This window comes from Apteryx rowi, unplaced genomic scaffold (assembly GCF_003343035.1).
Source record: "Apteryx rowi isolate R43461 unplaced genomic scaffold, aptRow1 scaffold_259, whole genome shotgun sequence".
Lineage (NCBI taxonomy): Eukaryota > Metazoa > Chordata > Aves > Apterygiformes > Apterygidae > Apteryx > Apteryx rowi.
Window position 1 is genome coordinate 734,066 of NW_020448963.1, and position 26,056 is coordinate 760,121.

The following is a 26,056-nucleotide window of genomic DNA, read 5'->3' on the forward strand; positions in this document are numbered from 1 at the left end:
AGGACCTGGAATAGACATTGTCAGGCCCAACAGAACTTCCACGAGAAGCTGGAAACCTGTGGCGAGCTCCCTGTAATTCAGCATTTAAATGGGGTGAAGGGGACACACAGGGCACAGGGACACTGCGACACAAACATCCATCAACCTTGGATGAAATGATGGAGCAGTCTCATTTTGACTGTATATTAACAAAGGGCAATAGGGCAGAAATACAATTACTGTCCAGAAATGCTCTTTTGYGGAAGGTAGGTCTTTTCAAAAACTAACCTGTCATCTTTTCTYGACACGATTACAGGTCTAGTTGATAAAGGAACTGTGTTGATAGAATAAAATTGCATTTCTTCTGGGCATCTGATTTATTACTGSGTGACATTTTGATTAAAAATGGGTATTATATTGCATTAAGAGGGCATATATTCAATGAATTAAAGACCACCTCACTGATAGATCTTCAAAGGTAATTATTAATGGAGATATACTGATGAGCGATGTTTCGTCTGATGAGGGCCTCTGGGACTGATTCTTGGTCTCACACTAGTCACTCACTTTTTCAGCTATTTCAGAAATTATACAACAGCTCCCCTGGGAGCAGTGGATGAGGAGGGAGGGGGGAATGGAGGGTTGTGCAAGTCGCCTCTGGCCTTGGGACCACCTTGATCCCAGTGCCTGTACCATCCCCTTTCCCTGAACATCATCCCCCCCCAATGTCCAGATAGTTCTGCATTTGCCTTGGGGACCCAGATGCCACTTTTTTTCACTTTTTCAGTGTAGCTGTAACAGGACAYGGACTCTTGAAAAGAGACTCTGTATGAATATGAACCGGAAAGGCTCGTCTTAGCTGYCTGCTGTTTCCTGTCCCCTTGATGAAGGATCTTCCACCCCAGGGCAGCCTGGTGTGTCCCAAAGGACTCCCTTGCCCTGCAGTGTGGAGGCTATTTGCCTGCTGGGGTTATCACAGCACATCTCATCTCACTTCTCCCTGCTGTGACAGGGCCAGTTTGGCCTGTATTGGTGTCATTTGGGTCTCTTTTCTGGCAGAGCCTTAGGTTGAATGCAAGTCCTGGGTGTGCCAGGAGACCCCCACCATGTCCCACGGGGTCCCGACCCTGCTGAGCCACACAGATACCTGCTGGACCCCTCACGATGGGGGTTACGAGAAGGAATCAGCCCCCGATGGCTAAGTATTCCCAACTGGATGACACCCGAGTCCTCACTGCCAACACCCCAAAGGAGCCGCAGCCAGTGCGGATTGCTGCCAAGTCAGCAATGCCAGCAGCAGGCAGCCCTGTTTCACTCGCCTGCCSGGCCGAGCTGGCAGGAAGGGGAACGTGAGCGGGGCTGCTAAACCCATCACAGGTGACTTCCGATCTCCTGCAGCACCATTTTTCTGAGCACGGTGAAGGACGTGGAAGAAGATGCTTAATCACATCCAGCCCTCAGACACCACCATTACGAGAGATGAAACCAGGAGAGGGAGGGGGAGCCCACAAAACCGCTGGCAGCAGCAAAATTGACMACCCTGGCTACAGATGAGAGGCTGGGTATCAAAGATAGCCCCGCTCTGCTCATCATCCTGACAGGGAGCTGTCTGTCAGTAGTGACTCTGGGGGAGCCCAGCCCGGCCAAGTAGTGCATCCCTTGGATGGTAGTGCCACCTAGTGCTCACATCACCTGTCACCTCCAGCAATGGCAGAGCCATCAGCTTTTGGGCATCCTCTGCGTTTGTGCTTCTTTATGCCCAACCATCGCATGGCCCTGGTCCAGCCTGTTACTGGGGTGGGAGAGGAGAAAAGCAGAGCCAGGGGAGACAGTCTCCCAGGCTGGGCTAGAGATGCAAGGTTAATGGAAAGGCAAGAGGGAGAGCAGAAGTGCACGTACATGCGTGCATGGTATAGTGCTGTAATCTGTGATCTGCTGGAAGCACATGTGCACACATGGGGGCATCCTTGTGAACAGGAGCGTTCAAATGTGTGTGTGTGCACCCAGTGTGTGTGTGTGTGTGTGTGTGTGCACATGCATAGGGCTGGGAAGAAGAGACTCACAAAGAGGTAGCTTAGGTCCCCTTTGCTTTGCTTTTTTTCCATGGCAGGGCTGAATATGTTCTTCGTAGTGGACCAAATGCACTAGGCCTCAGCAAAGGGGGTCAGTGGTTGAGCAGTGAGTGAGGGGAGAACGTGAAGCAGAGACACAAAGGTGGGAGATAAGAAATGGGGCCCAGAGAAGGCAAAATGAGAGGAGTGCAGGTGAGAGGGAAAGTGATGGGGCAGGAAACTGGGGTGAGGGCTGAAGACTGGGGTGAAGTGGGAACGAGGAGTGGGACTGGCTGGAAGCTAGGGTCCAGGGATGCACCCAGGGGCAGCAAACACTGGCATTTGCTCTGGTTTCTCTTCCAAGAGCTGGTCACCAAACTAGCCCCTTGCTGCACCAGTCATTGCTTTCCTTGCACACACGAAGGGCTGGTCTGTCCTGCCTGCAGCCCTCCGCACTGAGAGCCTGTGTGAATGCAGGTTAGTGTCTACCCTGCAGGATACCATGCTGCTGGACTGGATGGGAACCTCTTTCCTAGGGACCTGGAAGAGGCCAGCAATTCTGCTGAACAAGCCATTCCCTGTTGATGTCCGGCACAGCCAGGACTGAGCATGGGTCAAGCACCAAAAGGGGAACCACGCAAAAAAGCGAAACTTGGCACTTCTCTTCCCCAATCAGGCAAACTGCCATGCACGCAAGTACATCCCCCCCACCCTGCTCCTCTTCCTCCCTGATCCTGGGGAAGAGCTGCCAGAAAACAGAGCTGCCTGCTCAGACTGCTCCGTCCTCAGCCTGGCAAGGAGGTAAGTCACCCTGAAGAGCCATGACATGTCCCTCTGCCACAGCCCTCCAGTCCTTGTTCCCTGGCCCCCTTCTTTCTCCCCTTGCTCCCCCAGGAAAAAGGAGAAAAGATGRTGTGGGAGCCAAATCTGTCCTCTCTTCATGGCATGGATGTGGGCACCTCTGGGCTCTGCAGCGCTGAGCACCCTGGGCTTTGGGGCAGRTCTGCGTGCTCAGGAGGTCCCTCATCTCTCCCAGATCTATGTAGTGGGGATCTGAATCCCCCCTRCCTGTCTCTCCCCTGTCCTGGCTCTGCAGGGGCTGGGATCTCCCAGGGTGGTGGGATAGTCCTGGGRGCTTGCGTCCTATCTGGATTGCTCCTGCATCTTTTCTTTGCTGCCTCAGAGCTTGAGCCTTCTTTGAAAGCAACTGTTGGTGCTGCSTGGGTGATTGGGGCAAAAGAAACATCCCCAGAGAGGCAGATTTCCACTCCAGCTCTTTAAACTGTTGGCACAGAGAAGGGGATGGCGAGGGTTGGCGGCAAGGGCAAAGCCTTTGGTCACTCTTTTGTCCACTGATGCCTGACAAACCTTGGGAGAAGATATCCTTTCGTGAAGTCATTTTCACTATTGTAAGTGTTGTCCTGTTAGGCGAATCGATCCACGCGTGGGCAGCGTGGTAAATCTGTGCCTGCATTTGTGTCTGAGCCCACAGATGCATCGCACATGTCCATAGGTCTGGACAAGCACATGCTTATGCTTGCGTGTCTGTGTCCGTGGTGCAGCTGTCCCTGCGTGCACTGTGCATGGGCATGTCTGCATGGCTGGGTTCAGACATCACCTTAGGTCCAATTCTTGTCTTTGTAATGCAGGATTTTGGGCAGGGGYGCATGCACACGTGTGTGTGTGTGCACTGAGGTGGACCATACGCTCACCTACGGGGAGCAAAGCTTGCATGTGTGTGTGTGTCGTGTGCCTGCCTCCATCCCAATTTCCCCACTCTTGTGTTTGCAGAGAGGCAGGATGCGGCTCTGGTTTTGGCTGGTGACTGGCACACTGGCGGTAGTCCTGGGCACGACCTTGCCTCAGGAGACCGTGTGTCGGGCACCAGATGGCAAGAACGGCATACCAGGGGTCCCTGGCCTTGATGGGAGGCCAGGACAGAAAGGTGACATGGGAGAGCCAGGTAAGGGAGGAACTGGGTACATGCGGTGCTGGGAACCTCAGGCCTCCTGACAGAAGCATCATGGGCTGTTGAAGCAGATCCCATGAGATGCCAGATGTGCCAGCCATGGTACAAACTGAGCTTCCTCATTGCCTCTCCCCAGGGAAACCAGCACGAAGAACTGGCATCCGTGGACTCAAAGGGGACGAAGGTGAGCCGGGGCCTCCTGGCAATCCAGGAAATCAAGGCTACCATGGTCCAAGCGGCCCCCCTGGGCTCCCGGGCCAGCCAGGGCCAAAGGGGGCCAAGGGGAAGGCTGGCAACATCAAGGAGCAGCCACGTCCTGCCTTCTCGGCCTCGCGGAAGTTCCCACCACACAGGGGCAACACCGTAGTGTTTGACAACATCATCACCAACCAGGAAAACTCCTACAGCGCCCAGACTGGGGAGTTCACCTGCCGTGTCCCTGGCCTTTACTACTTCGTCTACCAGGTCATCTCCAGCGGAGACCTCTGTCTGAGCATCACCAAGAACAGGGAGAAAATGGTCAGCTTCTGTGACACCAACATTCGCAGTATCCTGCAGGTGAACTCAGGCAGCAGTGTGCTCAGCCTGGCCATAGGCGATAAGGTCTCTCTGACCACCGACCCGTTGAAAGGCAACATGATTTACAGCGGCTCCGAGGCGGACAGCGTCTTCAGTGGCTTCATGCTGTTCCCGCAAATGGGCTGATGGACCATCGGCTTCCTGCTGGCCAGCCTGGACCTGACCTGCTTAGCACCAGAGCATTGCTGTGTGCATGTGTGTATGTTTTTGTGCTCCACRAGTGCATAGGGTGGCTTTATGTCATGGCTGTTGGGGCTGTCCTAGCATAGGGGACAGCCGTGAACCCTGCTACTGCCCCAGGACTGTGCTTCCACCAGTGTCACAAAGTGACCAGGCTGTGGGTGACCATCACAGCAATGAGACCTTTGCCTCCAGGCTCTGCTGAGACTGCCTCTCTGTTGGAGCTGGGCAGGAAAGCCTGCTCTCTCCCGGAGACGGAGGACTCGGAACCAGCAGTCCTTTCTGCTCCTGCATTCTGAGATCTCACGCCAGAGGGGATCAGTTGTCACCAGAGCCATTCACCAGCTGTGGCTCTTTGTTCCCGAATGGGAAATCACCACATGCCACTGCTTCTGCTGCACTAACCATTGCAAACGCCTTTCTGGCACAAGGCCACTATTGCCTTTCGCATCCTTCCCATCAGCACAAATAAACCCTTTCTTCCCTGACAGCCGCTTGGGTTTTCTTTCCTATTCATGCACCTTCCCCAAACCACTGGTGTCCTGGGCCCCTTCCCAAGTTGCACAGAGAAAGAAGAAATTCCAGTTTGTCCCTGGCCTAGCACAGACCCCAATTGCAAAGGTAGAGTGGCAGCGGGGAACTGAGCATACAAGCACTTACGGGGAGGAAAAGGGGAAATCTCCGGGACTAGCCTACATGTAGCCTTTCCGCAATGAGTAAGAGTCCCTGTACAGGAGCGAATGTAGGTAGCAGAGCATGCACTTCACCCAAACGGGCCTCTCCTGGCATCCAGACCCTCCCAGTTATGGGAAATAGAGCTGTGGTCCCCCAGTCTTTCACCAATGAGTAGCAAGAGGATCAGGGGGACTGGTGGGTTATAAGGGTGTGCTCTTCTCCTTCCAGCTGGGAGTGAGACCGGTGGGTAGTATAGCAGGCTGGGTGCCCCGGAAGGGTAGCAGGTAGCCAGGCAGCCTYGGGGAAACTGCGTGGGTGCCAAATGCTGAGACTGCTGCTCAGAGGAGCTGCTCAGCTCAGTCAAGGGTGCCACCATTCCCAAGGCAATGAGGAGGAGGCCAGGTCGCCTTCTTTGGAGCCCCCAACATTCCCCGGTGAGGGATATTTGGTCYCTGGCACATCCAGGAGCAGGCAGGGCTGGTGGAGCACGGGGCAGYGGTGTAAAGAGGACAGCCAGCCCACGAGCCAAAAACCCCGAAGGAGAAACACCCTTTATTCACCAGGACCCTCTCTCCTCATCATCTGTCATCCCAGCATCTCCCACCCAGGCTGGTCTGAGTCGACAGCCAGGCCTTGCACCAGCCCTTCTCCGTTGCACAAGTGGCTCTGGCTTCACAGAGCTGGTGCAAAGGTCTTTTCCCACCCTGCTCTCTGCCCTTGCCTTCAGAAAAGAGGTARGGATGGGGGAAAGGAGTGCAGGTCTTGCCGGACAGGCAGGGAAGTGCTTGCTCGGAGGAAATGGTCAGGCAGGAGGATGTGAAACTTGGGTGGGGGCCAGCCAGGGGGTTGTGACTCCCTAAGGGCCCTTTCCTAACTCGGAGGCTTCCTCCGGGAGGCTTGTTGCAGAGGCAGCTCCGCACCGCGCTGTGCCAGGAGGCAGCGCTCCCAGCAGCCGGAGCTCCCAGCAGCAGTGCAGGACCCTGTGCCCTGCATCCCCCACCAGAGGTAAGAGATGTAGCGGGGGGTCCATCGTTCTGGGGTGAGCAGCGTGGGGACGTGGGGGCGAGCAGCACGGTGCAGGGCTGGGCTGTATGAGAGGAGGAGGAGGAGGCAGAGACGCTGCCGGGCACCCTGGTTGCACACCTACCAGGTGGGAGGAGGGTGCCGCATGCCCCTGCTGCAGGGAGCTGGGAGAAGACCTGTTYCCCAGGGACAGGCACAGTCCTGGGAGATCTCTGACTGACCGAGACTTGCACGGGGGAACCATGACAGGCAGAGCCAGGAAAGTCAGACTGCTGCCGGCAGAAGGGTGAGACCAGTAAAGTCCAGGAAGCAAATACCCCCTGAGCACGGTGCAACTCTCTGCAGCAGTGTGTACATCGGCAGGAGGCTCTGGCCGCTGAACCAGGGGAGGTCAGAGCTGGCTGTGGGTAGCACAGGACCTCACGGCTTCTTCCAGACTGAGAGTCCAAGCCCCTGTGCCATCAGGGGATCGATGATGGGCCCAGGGGCCATCTCCGCACTTCTGCCTCCCCCATGCTTGGCAATGGGCATGGGGAGCCCGGGAGGAGCCAGGTGCCCCTGGTGTTGTGAGCCTTGTTCCCTGGCTGCCCCATGCTGCGGGACCTCGTAGTGTGGTGCATTACGCGTCCTGTGGTCTCCAAGCCACCCTGCGGTGGCCCCTCACGCCAGTGCTCTCTTTCCCTTTCCATGCTCCAGAGCACCAAAATGGGGCAGAGCTTTCAGGAGCAGCTTGGTCTGGCCCTCACCCTCCTCCTCCTGCCTCTGGGGGCTGCAGTGACCGGAGACACCAATCACAACTGCTATGGGGCTCCAGGCCTGCCAGGCATGCCGGGCATGCCRGGCAAGGATGGCCGGGATGGGCTGAAGGGAGCCAAAGGCGAGCCAGGTGAGTGAGCAAGGAGGGGAACCACRGAGCCTGTTAAAGTGGGGGGCTGCTGCATCCAGCAGGAGGAGAGGAGGTTGGAGAGAAGAACAACTCCCTGTCTCAGAGAAGGGGGTTAGAGGGGTCTTTCCCCACACCCTGCCATGCTGACTGACTCCTCTTCACCCCCTCACTGCCCCACAGGCATCCCGGCCGTTTCTGCTGCTCAAGGGCCCAAGGGTATGAAAGGGGAACCAGGCAGTCCAGGTTGGCCAGGCAAGACTGGCCCTATCGGTCCCCCTGGTCCTCGTGGAGACCCAGGAGTGATGGGCACTGCTGGAGGTCCGGGTATACCCGGCAGCTACAAGCAGAAGCACCAGTCAGCGTTTTCAGTGAAAAGGCAGACTGGCGTACACCCCCTGAAGAACGTCCCCGTGGTGTTCAACCACGTCATCACCAACACAAACAATGACTACAACACCACCACGGGCAAGTTCACCTGCAAGCTCCCTGGCCTCTACTACTTTGTCTTCCACTCTTCACAGACAGCCAACCTCTGCGTCATGCTATACAAGAACAAGAGTAAGGTGGCCAGCTTCTGTGACCACAAGACCAACACCATGCAGGTCAGCTCAGGCGGGATCCTCCTCCGTCTGGAAGCTGGACAACAGATCTGGCTGGAGGTGAATGACTACAATGCCATGGTGGGCATCAGTGGCTCCGACAGCGTCTTCTCAGGGTTCCTGCTCTTCCCCGACTAGAGGACTGCCAAATCCCACCCTAGCATGCTGAGCTCTTCTCCCTGTCATACAAACACTGTCTCTCACTGTCAGGTCTTTGCTAACGCCTCACCATTGCAAAGTTTGTCTGCTAGGTTGGAAGACCCAACGAGGGTGTCAGCCCCAGCAGCTGGCCACAATACCTGGGCTGGGGACTGAGTGGGCTGAATATCGAGAACAAGCATATCTGCCTACTTCTGTGCCCAGAGGGACACTACCAAGCTCCTGAGGACCTGCTGGCACTGCCATGTGCAGCATAACACACAGGTCACTCGCCTTCTGCCCTGATAACACCACATTACCTTCTGCTGCCCAGACCCAGGGCCCAAAGGTGTCTCTGTGTCTCTTTCCTTTCCACATGAGTTGCATCAGGGACAGGCACAAGCTCAGTGGCCTGGAGCAGGCTTGCAGCAGGCGCTTTGCCATGACCTGGCTGTGGAAAGAGTCAATAAACTTTCCCCCAGTGTGCCTGGCCCAGTGTCATATTTTTCTTTCATACCTTGGCTTTCTGCAGGCAAAGCCCATGCACGACAGGATGGATGTGGTGTGCATGTGTATGTGAGCGTGTGAGAGAGATCTGGGTGTCCTTGAGCCCTCGCTGGCCAGGCCATCCTCAGCTTCAGTGAATGAAAGACACTGTCCATAACCCCAGTTTTGCTCTGCTGGGGTAGGGGGTAGAAGCCACAGCTGCACTGATCACAGTCCCGGGCTACGGGGTACCCAAAGCTCTTAGTGGCAGGGGTGCTGGAATTTCCCTTCCTGCCCAAGTGTGTGCAATTTGGTTACAGAGGGCCACAAACCACACAGCAAAACACACAGCCAAGCCTCAGGCAACTGGGACATCCCCAGTCTCACCAGTGACCACCCCACCGATTTCAGAGCACATCTGAAGGGCTCCACCACCCCAGATGGTGCAGTGCAGGCACCGGAGACTTATCTGGGGACAGACTCTTTTTGCTGCCAACTCAGAACAAGTGGTGAAAGGGTGTCTGAGGGAGTTATATGGTGATGGGGTTAGCAGGAGTTCAGCACTGGAAGCACAGATGGGGAGACAGAATCCAGCCTCGGGCCAAACCTGAGAGACTTTTCAAGGGAGAACAGGATTTCCACAATGTCCACATGGAGGGTGCTCAGCTCTTGGCTGGAGGGGGCTAGTGGATATGGCCTTGGGAGATGGCTCTTCTTTGGTGTCTTGAGTTGTCACCCTCAGTGACCATCCAGTGCTGCAGTGAGCTGCTCAGCGAAGAGATATGAGCCACATCCAAAGACCTGGCTYGCCTCTGCCRTGTGCAGCAGGACACCAGTTAGCASCACCATGAGCRTGGYTTGCTCCCAGTGAGCAYGRCTGCGGTCAGGGATAATAATGCCCCAAGGTGCAGGTTTTGCTCTGCAGGGATCTGGGCCAGGAAGGGTGTACCTGTAGGAGACATGACTGGGACAGGCTTTGGGAAGRACAGGCATTGATTGCCATGTACAAGAAGCTTCCCAGAAACAGACAGAAGGAGCCTGTGGCTGTGGAGGCTACAGAGCCCACCATAAACAAATGSACATGCCTCCTGGTGGCGTGCACTGTACAGGGGAAGAGGAGAGCTCATAGCCTTAAACGTCTTATGCTTCAYCTCCAAAAGACATTAGCAGAAATTGGGATGGAAAGTGCTTTTACTGAAATGTGAAATCACTTCCCCTTGAGAACATTTAGGAGAGCCTGGGGGCCAGATTCAAGGTGATGGATGATGACAGCATGTCACATCCTCTGTGACTGCTGGCACCTTCCGAACAGAGCCAGATACATGTGGAGAAGCCTGAAGGATGCTCACAAAATGCATTCATACATCTCCAGAGCTCCTCTGAGAACTACTGTCATCCTGCAACAGAGACAAGTAAAAGGAGCTGAAGTGCAAAAKTGAGGTAGCAAAGGAGGGTGCTGTCTTCCACCACTGTGATGGCCTGATTCTGCACAATTTCACCAGTACAGTCGCATTAACCTCAACAGGACTGGCCTGGATTTATGCAGGTGCCACATGGACAAAGACAAGGACCTCTTGAAGGACTACCCAGAACTTGTCTTGACCTCAWGGCAGCATTCCCCATAGTAAGCGTGATATCAGACAGGGCCCTGAGGCATTGCATGCCTGAAGGGCCCCAGGGTGTCATCTGAGAACTTCATGTTCTGCTGAGCTGGCGGATAGCACTTGTAGGGGATATGAAAGTGTCAGTGAAGAAAGCACGGGAGCTAAAGATAAGAAAAAAAAGGGATGTGGCCAGATCCTTTCACAACCCTTTCTTTGCATCAAACTTCTGCTTCCCTCCGGGGCCATTTCCAAGCAGGACTCTGGTGTGTCCTGTTCCATTTCCCGGTTCGTGCCACAAGAAGCTCAAGGKAAGAGTGAACCACTTGTAAGGCTGAGACCCAGCTCCCTCCCTCGGGTAAGAACGCAGGGGGAACCCAGCAGCACCGGGACGATAGTCACCCCGTGCGTAGGGCTCCTGAAGGGACCAAACCAGCCACTGCCACTTGGCTGTGGCCTGGGACAGAAGGGAAAGGGGGCTGCTGGAGGTGGGGACGATGGGGATCCCTGCCGGGGACCCCAGCCCTTCGTGCCCCACTGGGAAGAAGGGGAGAGGGAAAGGGAAGMTAAGAAAAGCCCAGAGGGGTTATCAGGGACTGAGCGGCAGTCTGAAAGGTGCCCTGGGGTTGGCTCCCTGCCATGAGATGCTCTTTTTATCTGTCTTTTTATCTGGGAGCCTGAAAATTGGCCCTGGTGCCTGCCGTGTCTGAATTAGAGATGCCATGGCTGGAGGAGCTGACTCGCCTGCCTCTTTTCCCACTGATCCCTGGGAAAATCACCCCTGGAAGAACCCCTCTGAGGCCAGAGAGTGTGGTTGCGATGCTATGATGTCCGGATACAGTTCAAAAATGCCCAGTGCTAAGCCCAAACTGGACAGCACCAGGAGCCTGGGGAAGCAGCTAAACTGCAGGATGCAAGTAGGGCAATAGGAAGATGGGACCACAGGGACTGGAGACTGATTTGACTGTCCCTGTAAGGCTGGTGAGATGTAGAAATGCTCCTGGGATGTAGAAGACTTGTGGCAGGACACAACCTGGAGCCCACAGGGGTTAGGAGGGGAGGTTTGGGGATGTCTTTTCTATCTATGCGGACTAAATCTGGTGTTCTGATATGCTAGTGGAAAGCGAGAGATATCCCCTTGCAGATGATGAAGCTGCTCTGGCTCGGAGGAGGATTTGGCCCTACATGTGATGGTCCTGGGATGGGTTGGAGAATTTCTTCTCTCAGGGAGACCCGGGAACTCAGAGCAGGGTCCTGCAGCACATAAGTGTTTCACCCTTCCTCCTGCAGCCCAGCCGCAGCAAGCACAGCCTCCTGCTTCCCTGTCGCTCTCTGCATGGCAGCAGCACAACCAGGCTGGACAGGAAGCCTCTGGGACAGGCTAACCTGTCCCCTAATATTCGTGCAGCTGAAGCTCTGGGCACTTGTATACTGCAATATGAGAGTTGGAAGAGGCTGGTGCCTCCCTAGGGCAGAAGCTTTCCCATGCTCAAAGGGGCAGGTCCCTCCAAGGCCAGGAGCAGGGCGGATTTGGCTCCATAGTAGGATGTTTTCCCTCCCTGATGGGATTACCCAAGTTTGCTTCTAGGCATTGCTCTCCAGAGCTGTGTAGAGAGGCTGCTCCATCCCTCCCACTGCCTGAGGACCTGTAGCCCTGCAGTGTCTTTCTATGCTCCGGCAGGGAAAACGAGATGCGGACCGTGGGGGTGATGCTGATCTGGCTGGCTGGAGGGCAGCTCGCAAGTGCCACACTCTGCAAGACCTATGGCACCATCCCAGGCATCCCCGGGTCACCAGGCCAGCCTGGCAGCAACGGCAGAGATGGGGAGAACGGCCAAAAGGGGGAGCGAGGTAAGGAGGAGACTGTGGGTGGGCAAAACATCCTTCTACTAAGAGCAAGAGCAGGCAAAAGGCAGTGGGAAACCAATCCAACAGGGATCACTGTCCTGGTGGAGGAGGCTCTTTGAGGTKTTACCGGGTGTGAGTGACAGTCGGGGACAAAAGGGACCAAGCAGTCTGGAGCAGCAGGAAGAAAACACGCTAAGAAATCTGGGGATGGAGGGCATACAGATCAGAAAGCAGGGGGAGTCATGTGTGTCGGGTGGGCAGGGGTCTCAGCTGACCCACACTCCTTCAGTTTCCTTCCCTGTGCCCCCTCTGCAGACCTGCGCTATGTGAGGCTGTGGGGTCACGGAGCTCCAACCATAAAAACTGTTCCTCCTGTTTTCCAGGTCCCCCTGGCCACGTGGAGGACGAAGAGTTTGGGGAGAAGGGAGAGCCAGGGGCACCGGGGTACCCTGGGAAGGTCGGCCCCAAGGGCCCCATGGGTTCGAAGGGAGCTCCGGGCCCCATGGGTCCCCCTGGGCCCCAGGGAGACTCCGGTGACTACAAGGCCACTCTGAAGTCTGCCTTCTCGGCCGCCAGAATGATTAGCAGCCTCCCACGCCGAGAGCAGCCCATCCGCTTTGACCGCATCATCACCAACGAGAACGGCCACTACGAGAACCGGTACGGCCGCTTCACCTGCCGGATCCCAGGCATCTACTACTTCACCTACCACGTCACGTCCAAAGGCAACCTGTGCATCAACATGAAGAAAGGCCGGGGTGGCAGCAAGGGCGAGAAGGTGGTGACTTTCTGTGACTATGTGCAAAACAGCTTCCAGGTCACCACAGGCGGCGTGGTGCTCAAGATGGCAGCAGAAGAGTCCGTCTGGCTGGAGCCGACAGAGAAGAACTCCATCATAGGCATCGAAGGGGCTGACAGCATCTTCTCCGGCTTCCTAATCTTCCCCGAGGCTTAGCCTGCTGCAGACACCACCTGCACCCCCTCCRCAGCCCCTTTCCCGCTACTGGCCTCTGCTAACTGCAGCTGAGGGCCAAGGTCTGCCTTGGAAATGACTCTGCTCCAAACGTGGTGCCCTGAGCCCCTTGGGGTGAAAGTGCCCACTCCCACCAGCCAGGTACATTACATGACTGCTCCTTGTGCTGCTGGTTCCTTCCTGCCCAGGATTTGCCTCTATTTCCCCATCTCAGAGCCTGGTCCTGGAGCTTTCCCAGCTCTTGGGTACCGATAGGGAGGAGGGAAGGGAGAGCAGCCTTTAAAATCACGCAGCACACCGATGTCTGCTGGCCCAAAGACTGAAGCAGGAATAGCCAAGGCAAGGAGCAACCATGGCAAATGTTTGGGTGAGGAATAAGCAGTCTGCCTCCCGTGACACAGCAGGATGCCCGGCTGGGCCATTCTCAGCAAGTGCAGTGGGATCACAGACCTGTGCTTTTCCCAGGCTGGGAGATGCTGGATAAAGCTAAGCCTGGCAGCCAGCAGGTACTCTGCTGCAGCCTGGACACTTTGATACCCACCCCACCTGAAGAACATGCAGATCTCCAGGCCAATCCCACCACTTCCCAGGACACTGCTTCTTGTACATCAGGGTGCAGACCAGTCTCACTAGCATCTCATCACTGCTGAGCAGAGCCAGTCAATAAATGCAATTCCTGCTACAAACCGCACTGAGTAAACACATCTCCTTATAGAGTCACCCAGAGAAAGTCCCAGCCCTGGGTTAGCAAAAAAAGAGAGGAAGCCTAGTCTCTCACAGTGGGGACAAAGTGGGAAAACTGGGGCACTGGGTACTGGGGGTGTATGGGGAGCCACTGGAGATGGTGATGTGCTATAGAGCATGGTAGGATCGGGGGACGCCCCATCTGTCCTAATCCTTGGAGGGGGGTGACAACAACCTCTCCAGAAGCTTGTCAGAGACTTGCTTAAGGCAAGATGAGCCCCGTATATGTGGGGAAGTCAGAGCCTGCTGCCATGATTGAATAAACTCTCCCTGAGTCCCCTCCGAAGCCCATCAGTCCCATTCCTGATGACAGGACAAATGCATCCGATGGGCATGATGGTTTCAGAGCACATCCACAGCCTGGCTACAGCCACTAGCCCAAAAGGTACCTATATGCAGGTACAGCTGACTCCTCTGGTAGTGTCATACAGCCCCATAGCTGCTAGCCCCCAATGCAACTGGTCCTATAGAGTGGTCCTATAACCACAGTAAAGGATCGAAAAATGCAAACCCTACAGCTCAGCCAAGCTCCCCCCCACAGATGGCTTTATCACCAGTAGAGCTGACAGTCCCAGGGGCCTGTAGATGTACTAGAGCTAAGGACCGCAAGGACATTCTTCTCCCCGGAGCAGGTGACAATCCAGGGCTGTACCTATAAATGCAACAGTAGGTTTCCTGCAGCCCCCAGCCCCGTCACGGCGGGCAGTATCAAGAGCTGTGGGGTACAGAGCCATGGGGGGTGTGGGGGGGGTGCTCGGGATGTAGAAGAGGAGTCTCTGTGAGGGGCTTTAGCTCCCAGAGTTTCACCCTGCACAGGTCTCCAGAGGAGCAGGAGCAGCCTGCCTCTGCTGCGGCGCAGGATGGTGGCTCCTGGCACTCCCTGGTCTTGCATTGGGCATTGGTGCAGCGAGTGCCGTCGGTCTGAAGGCTCCAGTTTTTGTCCAGGATGGTTTACCAGCAGGTGGCACTGGAGACTGAGTTAGCCCACAACTCACAATCCGGAGCATCCTTGTCCCACAGGCTGGGAGGCCAAAAGCTTGCAGGGACTGGGCGGAAGCGTGGGGCTCAGCTCTGCCTTGCCTATAAGGTCTGGGAGGAGGCTTCAAGGCACTGGTCAGGATTAACGCTGCTTCTTGCAGCCCTGCGCTAATGCCTAGTCCTCACCACCTCTCTGCTTGGTCCTTCCCCCAGCCAGATCTGTGGCTCTTGTCCCTAAATGTCCAGCCACCTTGTCCCCAGACCTCTGCCTCCTATCACGAAGTTGGGGCAGGGATAGTCAGCATTGCAGCCTAAAGCTGCCCACGGTCAGGCATGCCAGCTGCAGGAGCACTGGGCTGCTTTTAAAACATGGCTGTAATGCCCATGACCAGTTTTGCAGCTGAAAACTCAGCATCCCAACTAGAAACAGCCCTGCAAGGTTGGGGCAGGCACCTGCAGGGAAGGTGGAGATAAAGATTAGGTAGGTACTTGACCTCCAAAGTACAGCCATGGTAGCGTATGCCATCGAAGCCTCTTGAACCCTCAGCAAATCTGCAGATGACACCAAACTGAGGAGCAGTCGATACACGGGAGGACAGGGCTGTCACTCAAAAGGACCCTGACAGACTGGAGAAACAAGCTGGCAGGAACCTACTGACATTTAATAGAGACAAATGTAAAGTCCTTCACCTTTCATGGGGTAACCCAATGTAACAGGACAGGCTGGAGGCAGAGAGCAGCTTTGCAGGGAAGGACCTGGGGTCCTGGTGGACAGCAAGTTGAAAATGAAGCTTTCTGTGGTTCGAATTGATATAATCTGTCTGGACTTTTGAAAAGGTCTTTGTCAGAGCACTTCAGCAAAAGGAGATATTTTTCTTTCTAAAACTAATGTTTGATCTAACACCAGCATCAGTCAAATGGTTTCTAGGCTCTTGACTGTACCCAGAGAGGGTCAGAGTGCATTGCAAATGCCGGGCATCTTTAAAATGCAGCTCTCTGTGTTTATACAGTTTTTCTAAGAAATACAGACAAAACCGGAGAGCAGCCTCTCTTCACGGTCAAGCTAGACCTCAACCCAGGGAGCCTTGGTGGTGCTGTGGCCCTCATCTGTGGAGTTAGGCCTCCACCAAGGTCTGGGATGTGCCCAGGCATAGGCTACCAGATGCCCAGCTAATGCACTGGTAGAAGCTGAGGCAGGTGGGGATCTGAGGCAACTTCAGAGCARGAGTTTTAGGGATGTAAGCGTTTTGCTAAGCTGCAGTTAAGCGGCAGTGGGGTGCTTTGGCCTCTCTGTGTTGGAGGTTGAATGCCCTCGGTGAGCAGAGACGCTGAACCGAGAGCTGTCTTGGAGCACAGCCACGTCAGTCAGTCGCCCAGTCCCATAACATACCAGAGCAAGGTGTTCAACAACACCAAAGGCAGCAAGCAGGAAGGTAATTTTCTTGGGATCCTCCCTGGAATGAGGAACCAGTTTGGTCCAAAGCTCAATGGAAGCAAAAACATTAAACATTCATAGGGAGCTGACAGGATTTAAAATAAAATCTTCCTATTTCAAGGCACATAACAACAGGGATCAGCAAGAATACCACAGGGYGTTTTTTCCTGCATCATCTTGTTGGGGTTTGGGGGATTTTCTCTGTGCTGAAGCTCCAGCCCAGGCCTCAGGCAGGATCTGGTGTGATGCAGCGTGCTAAGTGCCTATCAATATTCATGGAAAGTGAAGCTTAACTGGAGAAATCAAAGCACATTGCAGAGGGTGTATTTAGTGTGGGAGTCACGGTCGTGCTGTTTGTCAGCGAGATTGACCCAGGGATGTCGGTTCTGCGCTCTGGTCAGGTGTCTAATATCAYTAACAAATGCAGCGGCACTTTCAAAGGTGTTGATCCGTTTGCAGGATTTGCATTGTACCCGGTTAATCCCGGATACCTCCCAATCAAGGAGCAGCCACGGCAGCACGTGATGTGCATAGCCAAACAAAGACAGCACGAGGGATCAGCTCTCCGAGAGAACCCCGATCCTGACTGTGCTCCTGCGGGCTCCTCGCTGGCCCCCACACCGTGGGCGTAGCTATATGCTAGGAATAACCATTCTCCCCAGCTGTTCTGTTAAGTTCTTTTTCCTAAACCACATCTGGTTCATCTTGGTCCTTGCTGGCAACATCCTACATCTACAGAAATGCTGGCTGGAAGGGACTTCTGGAGRTCGTGTGGTCCAACCTGTCAYGCAAGTCCTGCAAACTCTTGTCTGCTTCCCTAGCTGTTTTCCCACGTAGTTCATTTTGTCGCTCATAGACATGAGGATACTTGTCCCCAKCCAGCAGCACCTTTCGGAGCAGCCAGCAAGCATCTCTTTCCCTTCAGCCTCCCAGGACCAAAGGACGGTCACYGTTACCCAGCCGATGGCTACCACCTTCCTTCTCCTCTGTCCTTGGGCAGGGTTGCGCAGTGCAAAGCTGCAAGTCTCAGTGCTCCAGTCCCTTTCCCAAACCCTGTTATCAAGCAGGAGGCATGCGGGAAACCCTGAACGGGCTCAGTTCTCATGTGCCACGGGGCCAGGACGTTGGGTTTTGGGGTGTACGTTCTGGGCAGGGGCATTGCTGGGGGGTTCACTCAACTTTTGCCTGGAGCCGTATGGATCAGCCTGTCTTCCGCTTTGTGCTGTACAGGGATTCCCGCTTTTCCTGCCTGCGTTGCACAAACTCGGAGCTGCAGAGGCTCTGCTCCGGGCTGGCCACCCAGGGGTTAAGTCCCAGCCCTTTTTGCTGTTCTGCCTCCTTATGAGGAACAGCCTTTGCGGGGCTGCAGAAAGGCTCTTTCTTTCCCCAGCAGATCTCTGGGAATGAAAAGTCTGTGTTCCAGATATTAAATTACTCATAAAATAGTTGGCCTGTCCCCGAGGCGGCTCGGCAACCCCCCCACCCAGCCCCCGCCGCCCGCTCTGACGGGCTGCTGATGTGCATCTGCATGTCACCTCCTGCTACAAGGTCAATCTCTCCAATTTAAAGCAGCAACGTCGGAAAGCAAACCAGATTTCAGCCAGAATTAGCTTCAAATGGAGCATTCAGGGGACTCGTGCTGGGAAGGGAATGCGGGAGGGGAAGGACCAGCTGAGCYGGGCGGTGGGGTGGTGCGATCCTGCCTCCACGGACCCTTGCAGCAGGGCATCCCACGCAACGCCRGGGCYGGAGAGGGGCAGCCGATGCTGCCCTGCCTTCGCCGTGCTGGGGAAGAGGAGGGTGGATGCTCGGGCATCCCCCAACCTGTGGTGCCGTGCACGGGGAAGGAGGGGAAAGGATTCGTCCTCRTGGTCCCACTGCAGCTTTTGCAGCACCGGCTGGTGGCCCTGGCTTGCAAAGAGCCACTTGGTCCCCGTCGGTGACCTACAATCCAGCACGGCTGCGAGGAGGGGCGGCTGGGACGAGGTTTCCATGGGGATGAGCGGGGATGGGGAGTCTGGCCGGCGTTCAGCTCCAGGCGCAGCTTTCCTTGGACATCGGGCCCAGCTCCTTCCGCTCCGTTTCTCGCCGGGCATTCCCGCCCTCCTGCCTGGGAAAGGAGCAGCATCTCCCATCGCGCAGCCCGGGGAAAGGCTCTGCCACGTCGGACGCCCCTCGGTTTGCCCCCGCTCTGGCCTCCGCCTTGCACGAGGAGGAGCAGGAGATGGGAATGGGATGTAGGAGGGTTTTGGAGGGGGGAGCGGAGCATGGAAGATAAGCCGCGCTCCCAGCTGATGTGAGGCTGTGAGACGAGCCCCAGGCTCCATCCGTGTCACATATGTAGCCGTGTGCCTCGTATGACACGAGCCTAGAGGCAAGCGCTCATGYGAATTAATACCCAGGGCACGTAGCAGCCATACGCACCCAATGCAAACCACGGAGCTCACATGCAAAACACAACACGCTTCTGGCATGCAGTGCAAGAGGAAGGCGTGAGCAGGCTGGGCAGTCCGTAGCAGGGCGGAGGAGCCCGGCATTGCTCTCAGCAACCTCCCGCCGCGCTGAATCTTGCATTTGCAAGCGGAGAAAAAAATCGTGCAGGAGAGCTAGGACCACACAGCGCAGCGAGACACTGCCACGTGCAGCCTCGCGAGGGCTGCAGAGCTGCGGAAGGGTCCCCGGGGAAACGTGCGCAAAACACGCACGGACACATACCTGAAATACCCATCTGGTTTTTAAACGGGAATTATCTGAGAGTCTGCAGCGCTGGCTGACTCGGGAAAAGCACGGGCTGGAGTCCTGGAGGCTGCAAAGCAGCCCCCAGCGTGTGCGCTATTAAAGCAGCCCCCAACGGCTGAATGCCGCTGCCCAGCGCTCCCTTCTGTTCCCATTATGTGCCAGGAGAGCTTTTGTCTGGAGATGTTGGCATGTGCAGTCGCCAAGGAGACGGGAACGGCGGCAGGTCATCGGCGATGCTTCCAGACGTACACAGAGGGAGCTGGACAGCGATGCGCATCCCGGAGCGGCTTCTGCGAGGAGCGGCGGGCGCCGCGCGAGCTGCCCAAGGGAGGCTCRAGCTTCGCGTCCATCACGGTCTACGCGGCCCGGCGTCCCGCGCTGTCCGAGGAGCACGTGGGCAACGGCTACGGCTTCGAGCCAGATCCTGCTCTGCAGCCTGGGGATGGCAATGAGGGTCTGCGTGAGGGTCAGGCCCTGGGCGCAAAAGGTTTTTGCCCAGAGTTTTGGTTCCTGGAGAGCCGTGCGGGTGCCTAAAGCAAACCAGTTCTTCCTTTGCAGATGGGAAGACCTCACTGAAAACCAGACCTCAGTGTAACCAAGCAAAAGCTAATGACTCCAGCAAAACCCGTTTGGCCTGATGCTACGCCCTGCAGTGGGAGTGGGAGYGACGCCCTGCATCCTCCCGGGCTAAATCCGAAGCCAGGATGTCTGGGCTGCCCTTCCAGTGCTGCCCTGCAAGGGGACTGCACGTGGCCGTGATCCATCTGCCGGCATCCCATGGGGCTCTGCTTGATGCTGACCCAGCCTAAAAGATGTCCACATCAATGGCTGAGGGCCAGGAGCCAACTGTGGGAAGACCCAGCATCCACAGATGCTTGGATTCTGCTTCTGTAATAGTATTTGAGCTCTGTTTAAAGAAAGGGTGGTCCTGTCAATGCCACCAGTCCCTTGCAGCAGAGCACAATCCCTAGTGATGTTGGAGGAGACCTCGGACCACTCTGTAGATGCAGCACTAGGGTGCTTCCCTCCCACCAAGGGTACCTGGCGCTGCACTTAGATGAGCCCCAGAGAAAGGCATGGATCAACATTCCCTTCTCTGCTCTGGGGTGGTCTCCTGGGACAGGCTGGGGAAGACAGAAGTAGATAGCTGTCTGTCTTTCTACCATCCATGTGAGTCCTCTGCAGCCCATCTACCTCTGCCCTTAGGTTCAGAATGAGTCCTGGCAATTCTCTATCAATCCTTCTATCTCTCCTCCACCTCCATCACGTTTGTCCCTCAGGCTTGCTGAGAAGCAAATCCCAGGAGCCCAAGTTATAGGCCAAACAGTATTTTGCAAACAGCAGTTTGTGGTTTGTTTTTTTTTTTTTTTTGACTCAGAGGAGGACCTGTTGTCTCACTGAGCAGAGAAAGAGGGGAAGGAAAAGCCTTTTTGCATAGTACAGAGTAGCAATGCTGTGTGGTTGTGGGTGTGATGTTTTGCAGGGCTTCAGAACAAGCTCATTAATGTATTTGCAATGAATGTGCATCCAGAGACATGCATGGAGCTGGTGGAAATAATATCATCTCTGACAGGTAAAACCTGGAACGAATTCAGTCCTAACGGGGTTGTTAGGCCCCTTCAAAGGAAAGAGGAGCAGGCTAAATTGGGGGAATAAAAAAAAAAACACAGAGTCAACTCTGTAATGGTAATAAAAGAGCCTCGAAGCAGGAGCAAATACTAGGTGAGTTTATAAAATGCCTTAACACTCTCCTGCCTTCACAGACCCAATCTGAAGCCACCAGTGATTGCCCCAACAGGCGCTGGAGACAGCAGCTCCTGCCATTTGTCAGGCTAGGACCCTACAGGAAGATACCGAGCATGAGTGTGAAGGGAAAGGTAGTCCGGCAGGGCATCTAGGAGGCTTGGAGGACAYGGCATGGGGTTAAAGGAGGACTCCAGCCCCACTGGTGGGTGGGATGGCATTCAGGGAGGACTCAGTGTGGCCGCAGAGGGCCAGTCCGCGAGCGGCAGCTTGCAGACACCGAGGGTGTGCAAGCAGCAGGAAGATACAAAAAGTCAAGCTGGACCTGCTGAAGGTTGTTAGGAGTCTTGCACACCGGCCAGCTTGGTGCAACACGGAGCTCAAGGAGGTTGCAGCCACCAGCTGTGGCAGGACGGCTGGGAGTCATCCCGGAGGGAGGGCAGAGCTCGCCCTCCTCCGTGAGTCCCAGCACACGTCCCCCTCGGGTCGCAGCGGTCAGAGGCACAGACTCATTAGGTGTTTGGTGTCACCARCAGCACTCGGAAGAGCCAAACTCCTTCTTCTTCGCAGCTGAAGTGGGGCCACGCATGACTTGTCCTCCTTCTGGCAGAGTTTCTCATCATCCTACAGCTCCCATAAGTATTTGTGGGGTTCTGTCTCRATTTTCAGCCTCATCCCCTGTTTTTCTTTTTTTTTTCCCTTGTAAAATGCATTACAGGAATGTCAAAAGTGTCTGAATATTGTGCATTCATGACCCCAAGAACTCGTACCAGAGAATTCAAGCAACCTAAGCCCTGGTGGACAGAAGCATGACCTATTTATTATTAACTCATTTTAGTGCTTGTGATTCTAGATTCAATGTATTTAATTTTTAAAGACAGCTTGTGTTGTTCTGGGTTGGGTTTTGTTTGTTTTTTTTCCTGACAGAATTAAAATGCGGGTGGTTACAAATAACYGCCACTTTCCCCAATTGCATTTCACCTTAGATGCCCAAGGTCTTCCCTTGACCCAAGTTTTGTTCTAACATCATCGAGGAGTCCTCGGACGGGCTGATTGAAATGTCACAGGAGAGAAGCAGTGGTCCCCCCAGGTTTTCTTTAGCAATTTGCAGCCGTGCAGGATCAACCTTCAATCAAATGAACTGGGTTCAGCTGCGTGTCTGGCTGCTCGTGGTGTGGCACCACTACTTGGCACAGACTCTTGGCACAGCCTGCGAGCTTCAGCAGAGGTTACAGCTACTCTGCCTCCGTGCAGGACCACCACAACGGCRCTCTCCTTCATCCTTACTTCATCCTCACAGCCTTCCTTCTGATCTCGGCATCCCACAGTCAATCTGGTCCTGAAAAGCCCTGAGGCATCTGAGGACACATCCTTCCTGTACTACAGTCCCCTGGGTTGCTTCTCCCCTGTTCACCAAGTCAAGGTGATCTGCTCCAGGAGGTAGGGTGTAAAGAGGATGTTTTAGGGTCAATGGTCCCTTTTGGCCTCTGCCACCATAGCTGGCAGTTCAGTGGCTGATGATGCAGAGACTTTTCCCCAAAACTTTGTAAGCTTTTCCCTCCTGGACAGGCTTTTCCCCGCATTGCTCCTGGCAGAGGTGTCTCAAAATGAAGACAAGAAGTGATGTTCTCAAAATGGGACTGGAGTTCATTTACAAGGTCCAGAAGGCATTTTGATTGCAGGGGAGGGGGGGCAGGACACCCCATTACTCCTTAAAGCAGCTGGGGAAAAATGGAGTTCAGAAGTTACATTTCCTAAAAAGAGCGTTTTAAAATTAAAGTTTGGTCCAAACAAACGGGGATTTCACCACAAAGAAAACTTGTTCTACAGCCGGATGGTAAGGAATGGTGCTGGCTTCAAGCATTCACCAACCATGAGTCAGAGCCCCAAAATATTGAGGGTTTTTTGGTCTGGTTTCCTAAAGAACTGGGGCTTATGCAATCGCTTCTCTGTGTGTCCGCTGGAGCTGAGCTTAGCAACGACAAAAAGATGTTTTAAAAATCTTAACTCCCTCTGTCACCTGAGAGTATTTGAGTCCACAGGACAAGACGAGCCAGGTTCGATGGATGCCTTGGTGCCATTAGTTTCCTGTAGGCTTTGTGGACAGGGGACATCAGGTAAACGAGAGAGGGTTTATTAGTGCCTCGCTGCAGGGATACCTGCATCCCAGGCTTGCACGTTAGCAGACACAAGGGAGTCCGCATGGGTGATAGGAAGACGCACGCGGTGATCCCTGCCAAGACTGGGCATGCTTGGAGTACACCTCATCTTGGGTGAGGGACCTTTGCCATCACCCTTGGAGTCACATTTTGCCCCTTGCTGCTGCAAACGGTCTGCTGCTTTGTGAGACATCTTATGTGCACCACGCTTGATCAGAAGTTCTCCTGGGCTTGACCTATATGTCCCATAGCTTCTATCAAGAGCAGCCGGCGAGCAAAGGCGGGATGCGTGTCGGAGCACGGAGCTGAGCGAGGAGGGCTGTAGACACGTTTGCGCGTTCTTGCATTTCCAGCCCCGACTTATTATTCAGGGCCGTCTCAACACGCTCCGAAAATGCAGACAGGGCGCAGGGGCAGCACACGTTTCGGGGTGGACTGTTTGACATTTCTGAGCCGCGGAGGCTATTGTGCCGCTTGTTTTTGCTTCCCTGTTAATCAGGGGACTGTCTGCTCTTTAAAAGGGTGGAATACAAAGGGCAAAATGCCGCAGCGGGGGACAGCTACGCTCCGGCCAGGAAAACCCAGCCGACATTTTCTTTCTTCCCGAGCTTTGCCGCTAGATGTCATAGGAAAAGCGATGTTGCCGGCCCCGTCGGGATCACCCAACGGTTCGGATTTCGGGGGACGGCCCCCGGCCGGCTAAGCGGCGGTGGGAAAAGCGGCCGGCGACGGACCCCGCGCGGGTCCTCCTCCCTTCGCCGGGCCGCGGCGCGCGGAGGGAACGTCGGGCACCTCACACGGTGGGCTTCCCAGCGTCCGCCTCGGTGGCCCTCGCGACGCTTTGTCTGGCYGCGGAGCCCCTGGAAAAAACAGCGCCGGGGGATTCAGGGTTCAATGAACATTGAAATGCAACTGAAACCTTTTTCCCAGCGCCTGGCTAAGCCGCCCGCTCGGAGTCTCCCAGGAGGGAGCCGCACGTCACCCTTTCTCAAAGGGGCGACGCTGTCACGCCGGGGCCCTCGGCACCTACGGCAATATGGTTCCCTCAAACAAGTCGGACAAACAAGGCCTTTTATAGGCGCATTCTTTTCTTCTGGAGTGGAAGGGAGAGAGACAGAGGGAGAATTCGGAGGCGTCCCACAGCAGCGGAGAAGCATACAAAGGGCGGCAATGAAAGGGGCGCCAGCAAATCCTCTTAGGGCCTTCGCTGTATGCATATTCTTATCCCTGCCCCATCTGCTGGGAGAGATCCCCCGGGCGCGGGGGGAAGAGGGGCTCCCTCTCTTCCCCGCTCCGCTAAAACAAGCAAAACGCATTCAGGGAGTTAGAATGGGATGAAAGGGAAGAAAGGCCGCGCCACGTCGGTGCAGATCCCGGCGGTAAATACGGCTCTGCCGACGGCCGTGGCGGGTGCGGGGAGGGGAGGGGGGCTTAGTTACGGCGGGTGGGAAATCCCACCGGGCAGGGGGAGGGGAAAGCGGCTCCGGCCCCGTTCCCGTGGCCCCGGCCCCGAGAGAAGAGACGGGGACGCCTCGCACGGGGAGCCAAATGGGCAACATGGGTTCCTCGTGCTTCCCAGCTGCAAAAGCAGCAAGAGCAAGCTTTTGCAAGAGCAAAACTTTCTCCCCGGATGCGGAGAAACACCCTCTGGGAGTCCAGCCTCAGCACTGGGTTTAGCTGAGCCGTGACATGACCCCTCTGGTGGGGACCTGCAGGGAGGTGCGTGGTGGGACTCCAGGGGGAGTTAAGGCAACCTGGCCCCACGGAAAGCCAACACGTTCACACCAAGCTGAAGGTGCCCTGTCCCACACGAACTGGGCCGTGCTGGGGCATCGTGGCCCTACTGACAAATGCACAACTCCTTTTATGTTAGGAAGCCCTCTGGGGCTCAGGGAACACTTGCTGGCGTGCAGCGTCACATAGCAGTCACTGCCGGGGGWTCCTCATCATCTCTGGAGGGACAGGGTGGGCGGGTAAGAGGAATGATTTTCAGATTTTTTGCAATGAGAGCRTCTTGAAGGCCTTATGTTCCCTCTACTGAACTCAACAGTAAAACAGGTTCTGATGGCGGTGGAGAGGGGTTCGCCCTGAGTGAGAGCTAGAGCAAAGAAGTCAGGGTAATGGCACATTTTTTGCAGATGAGGTCAGAAGGACTAGATCTGTCCTACAATAGCCAAAAGAGTGTGAACAACTGCCTGACACTTCTTTGAAGCCAACACTTTGTCAGGACCAGAGGGGACCTGTGGGACCACAGCAGAAGGAAGGCGGCAGCTTCCAAAGTCTGGAACTGGGCTCACACAGGAGTGCTTGGACACAACAGGAAACCGAGCCCAAGCAACCTACCCCAGTCTAAGTCTTCAGTCGCTTTTGGGGAGGACTGATGTGCTTGCCTGGTGATGCCACTGGCTTGCACATACTGCAGCAGTATGGAGAGAGCGGGGAAGACTTGATGTTCCCTCTCATATGGGCTGAAGATTTATTTAATTACTGCAGTTAAGACAGCTTGTGTCTCTTTCTAGCCTGGCACCAATCCAGTCCAGGGAGTGGTCCTTCCTTGCTGGTGGCCTGGAGCCAGYGCTCCAGGAGCCCTTCCAGCTCTGTAGTGATGAGGCTGGGTCATGCASTGGGAGAACATCACTTTCTAGCAGCCGGGTGGGGATATCAGGGAAGGGAGGAAAAAGTGYTGGAGAAGCAAAGACAGTCAGGATATCCGAGGTCTCTTTAGTAGGTTTCTTCAGGAACCAACGGAGCAGAGGGACATGTCAAGGAGTAGGGCTGAGGTGAGGAGTGGCTGCCTTGGGTAGAGGGCTCCCTTCGGGTTCCCTGAGGCTTTTGAGCATGTGGCTGTGGAGAGCAGACAGGCATGAAGTGGTGGCAGYTCCTTCCCATCTGGGGAGCTCCAGAGCCCTGTGGTCAGAGGTGGATTGCAACAGACCGGACCTAAGTAGTACATCCATTATCTGTGGGATACTGTTCTCTTTACTGAGCACAGAAACGACTCATGAGCGGGTCAGGTAACTCCTTGTGCCGAGGTGGTGATGAAGGTCACAGTGACTGCGTGTGACTCTCCAGGGTGAGACAGTGCTAGACACAAACAGCAATGGACTGAAGAGAMTCTCTGGTGAAGACTAAACTGCCTGCCTGGAAGGCACCATGGGACACCTACATCAGTCTGCTGAGTGATACYGTTTTGACAGGCTGCCCCATGCATGACCCGAGTTTGTAGCATTGTCTCTCAGACCCAGATAGCTGGTTGATTCACTAGCACAGC

At 55.2% G+C, this 26,056-nt stretch overlaps 2 protein-coding genes across 3 annotated transcripts; both read left to right on the forward strand.

Moving 5' to 3' along the window:
* Window positions 1–2,728: 2,728 nt before the first annotated feature.
* Window positions 2,729–8,570, forward strand: LOC112966871 (collagen alpha-1(VIII) chain-like). Its single transcript, XM_026067409.1, has 7 exons — window positions 2,729–2,831; window positions 3,822–3,993; window positions 4,136–4,701; window positions 5,662–5,717; window positions 6,315–6,438; window positions 7,153–7,342; window positions 7,523–8,570. Exons 2-7 carry the CDS (start codon window positions 3,831–3,833, stop codon window positions 8,077–8,079), a joined length of 1,656 nt encoding a protein of 551 aa, XP_025923194.1. The 5' UTR covers window positions 2,729–2,831; window positions 3,822–3,830; the 3' UTR covers window positions 8,080–8,570.
* A 1,828-nt stretch (window positions 8,571–10,398) lies between these two features.
* C1QB (complement C1q B chain) lies at window positions 10,399–13,674 on the forward strand. 2 transcript variants are annotated; one of them, XM_026067416.1, is made up of 3 exons: window positions 10,399–10,475; window positions 11,846–12,017; window positions 12,398–13,674. In XM_026067416.1, the coding sequence occupies exons 2-3, from the start codon at window positions 11,858–11,860 to the stop codon at window positions 12,967–12,969; spliced, it is 732 nt and encodes a 243-aa protein (XP_025923201.1). In that variant the 5' UTR covers window positions 10,399–10,475; window positions 11,846–11,857; the 3' UTR covers window positions 12,970–13,674. The 2 variants fall into 2 exon arrangements, with proteins under 2 accessions (XP_025923201.1, XP_025923200.1); XM_026067415.1 differs by having other exon boundaries at window positions 10,419–10,524; window positions 11,848–12,017.
* Window positions 13,675–26,056: the final 12,382 nt, after the last annotated feature.

Coding starts and splice junctions, on each gene's coding strand:
- C1QB (XM_026067416.1), top strand. CDS start 11,858: ATGCGGACCGTGGGGGTGATGCTGATCTGGCTGGCTGGAGGGCAGCTC. Junction 12,018..12,397: donor CGGCCAAAAGGGGGAGCGAG/GTAAGGAGGAGA, acceptor CCTGTTTTCCAG/GTCCCCCTGGCCACGTGGAG.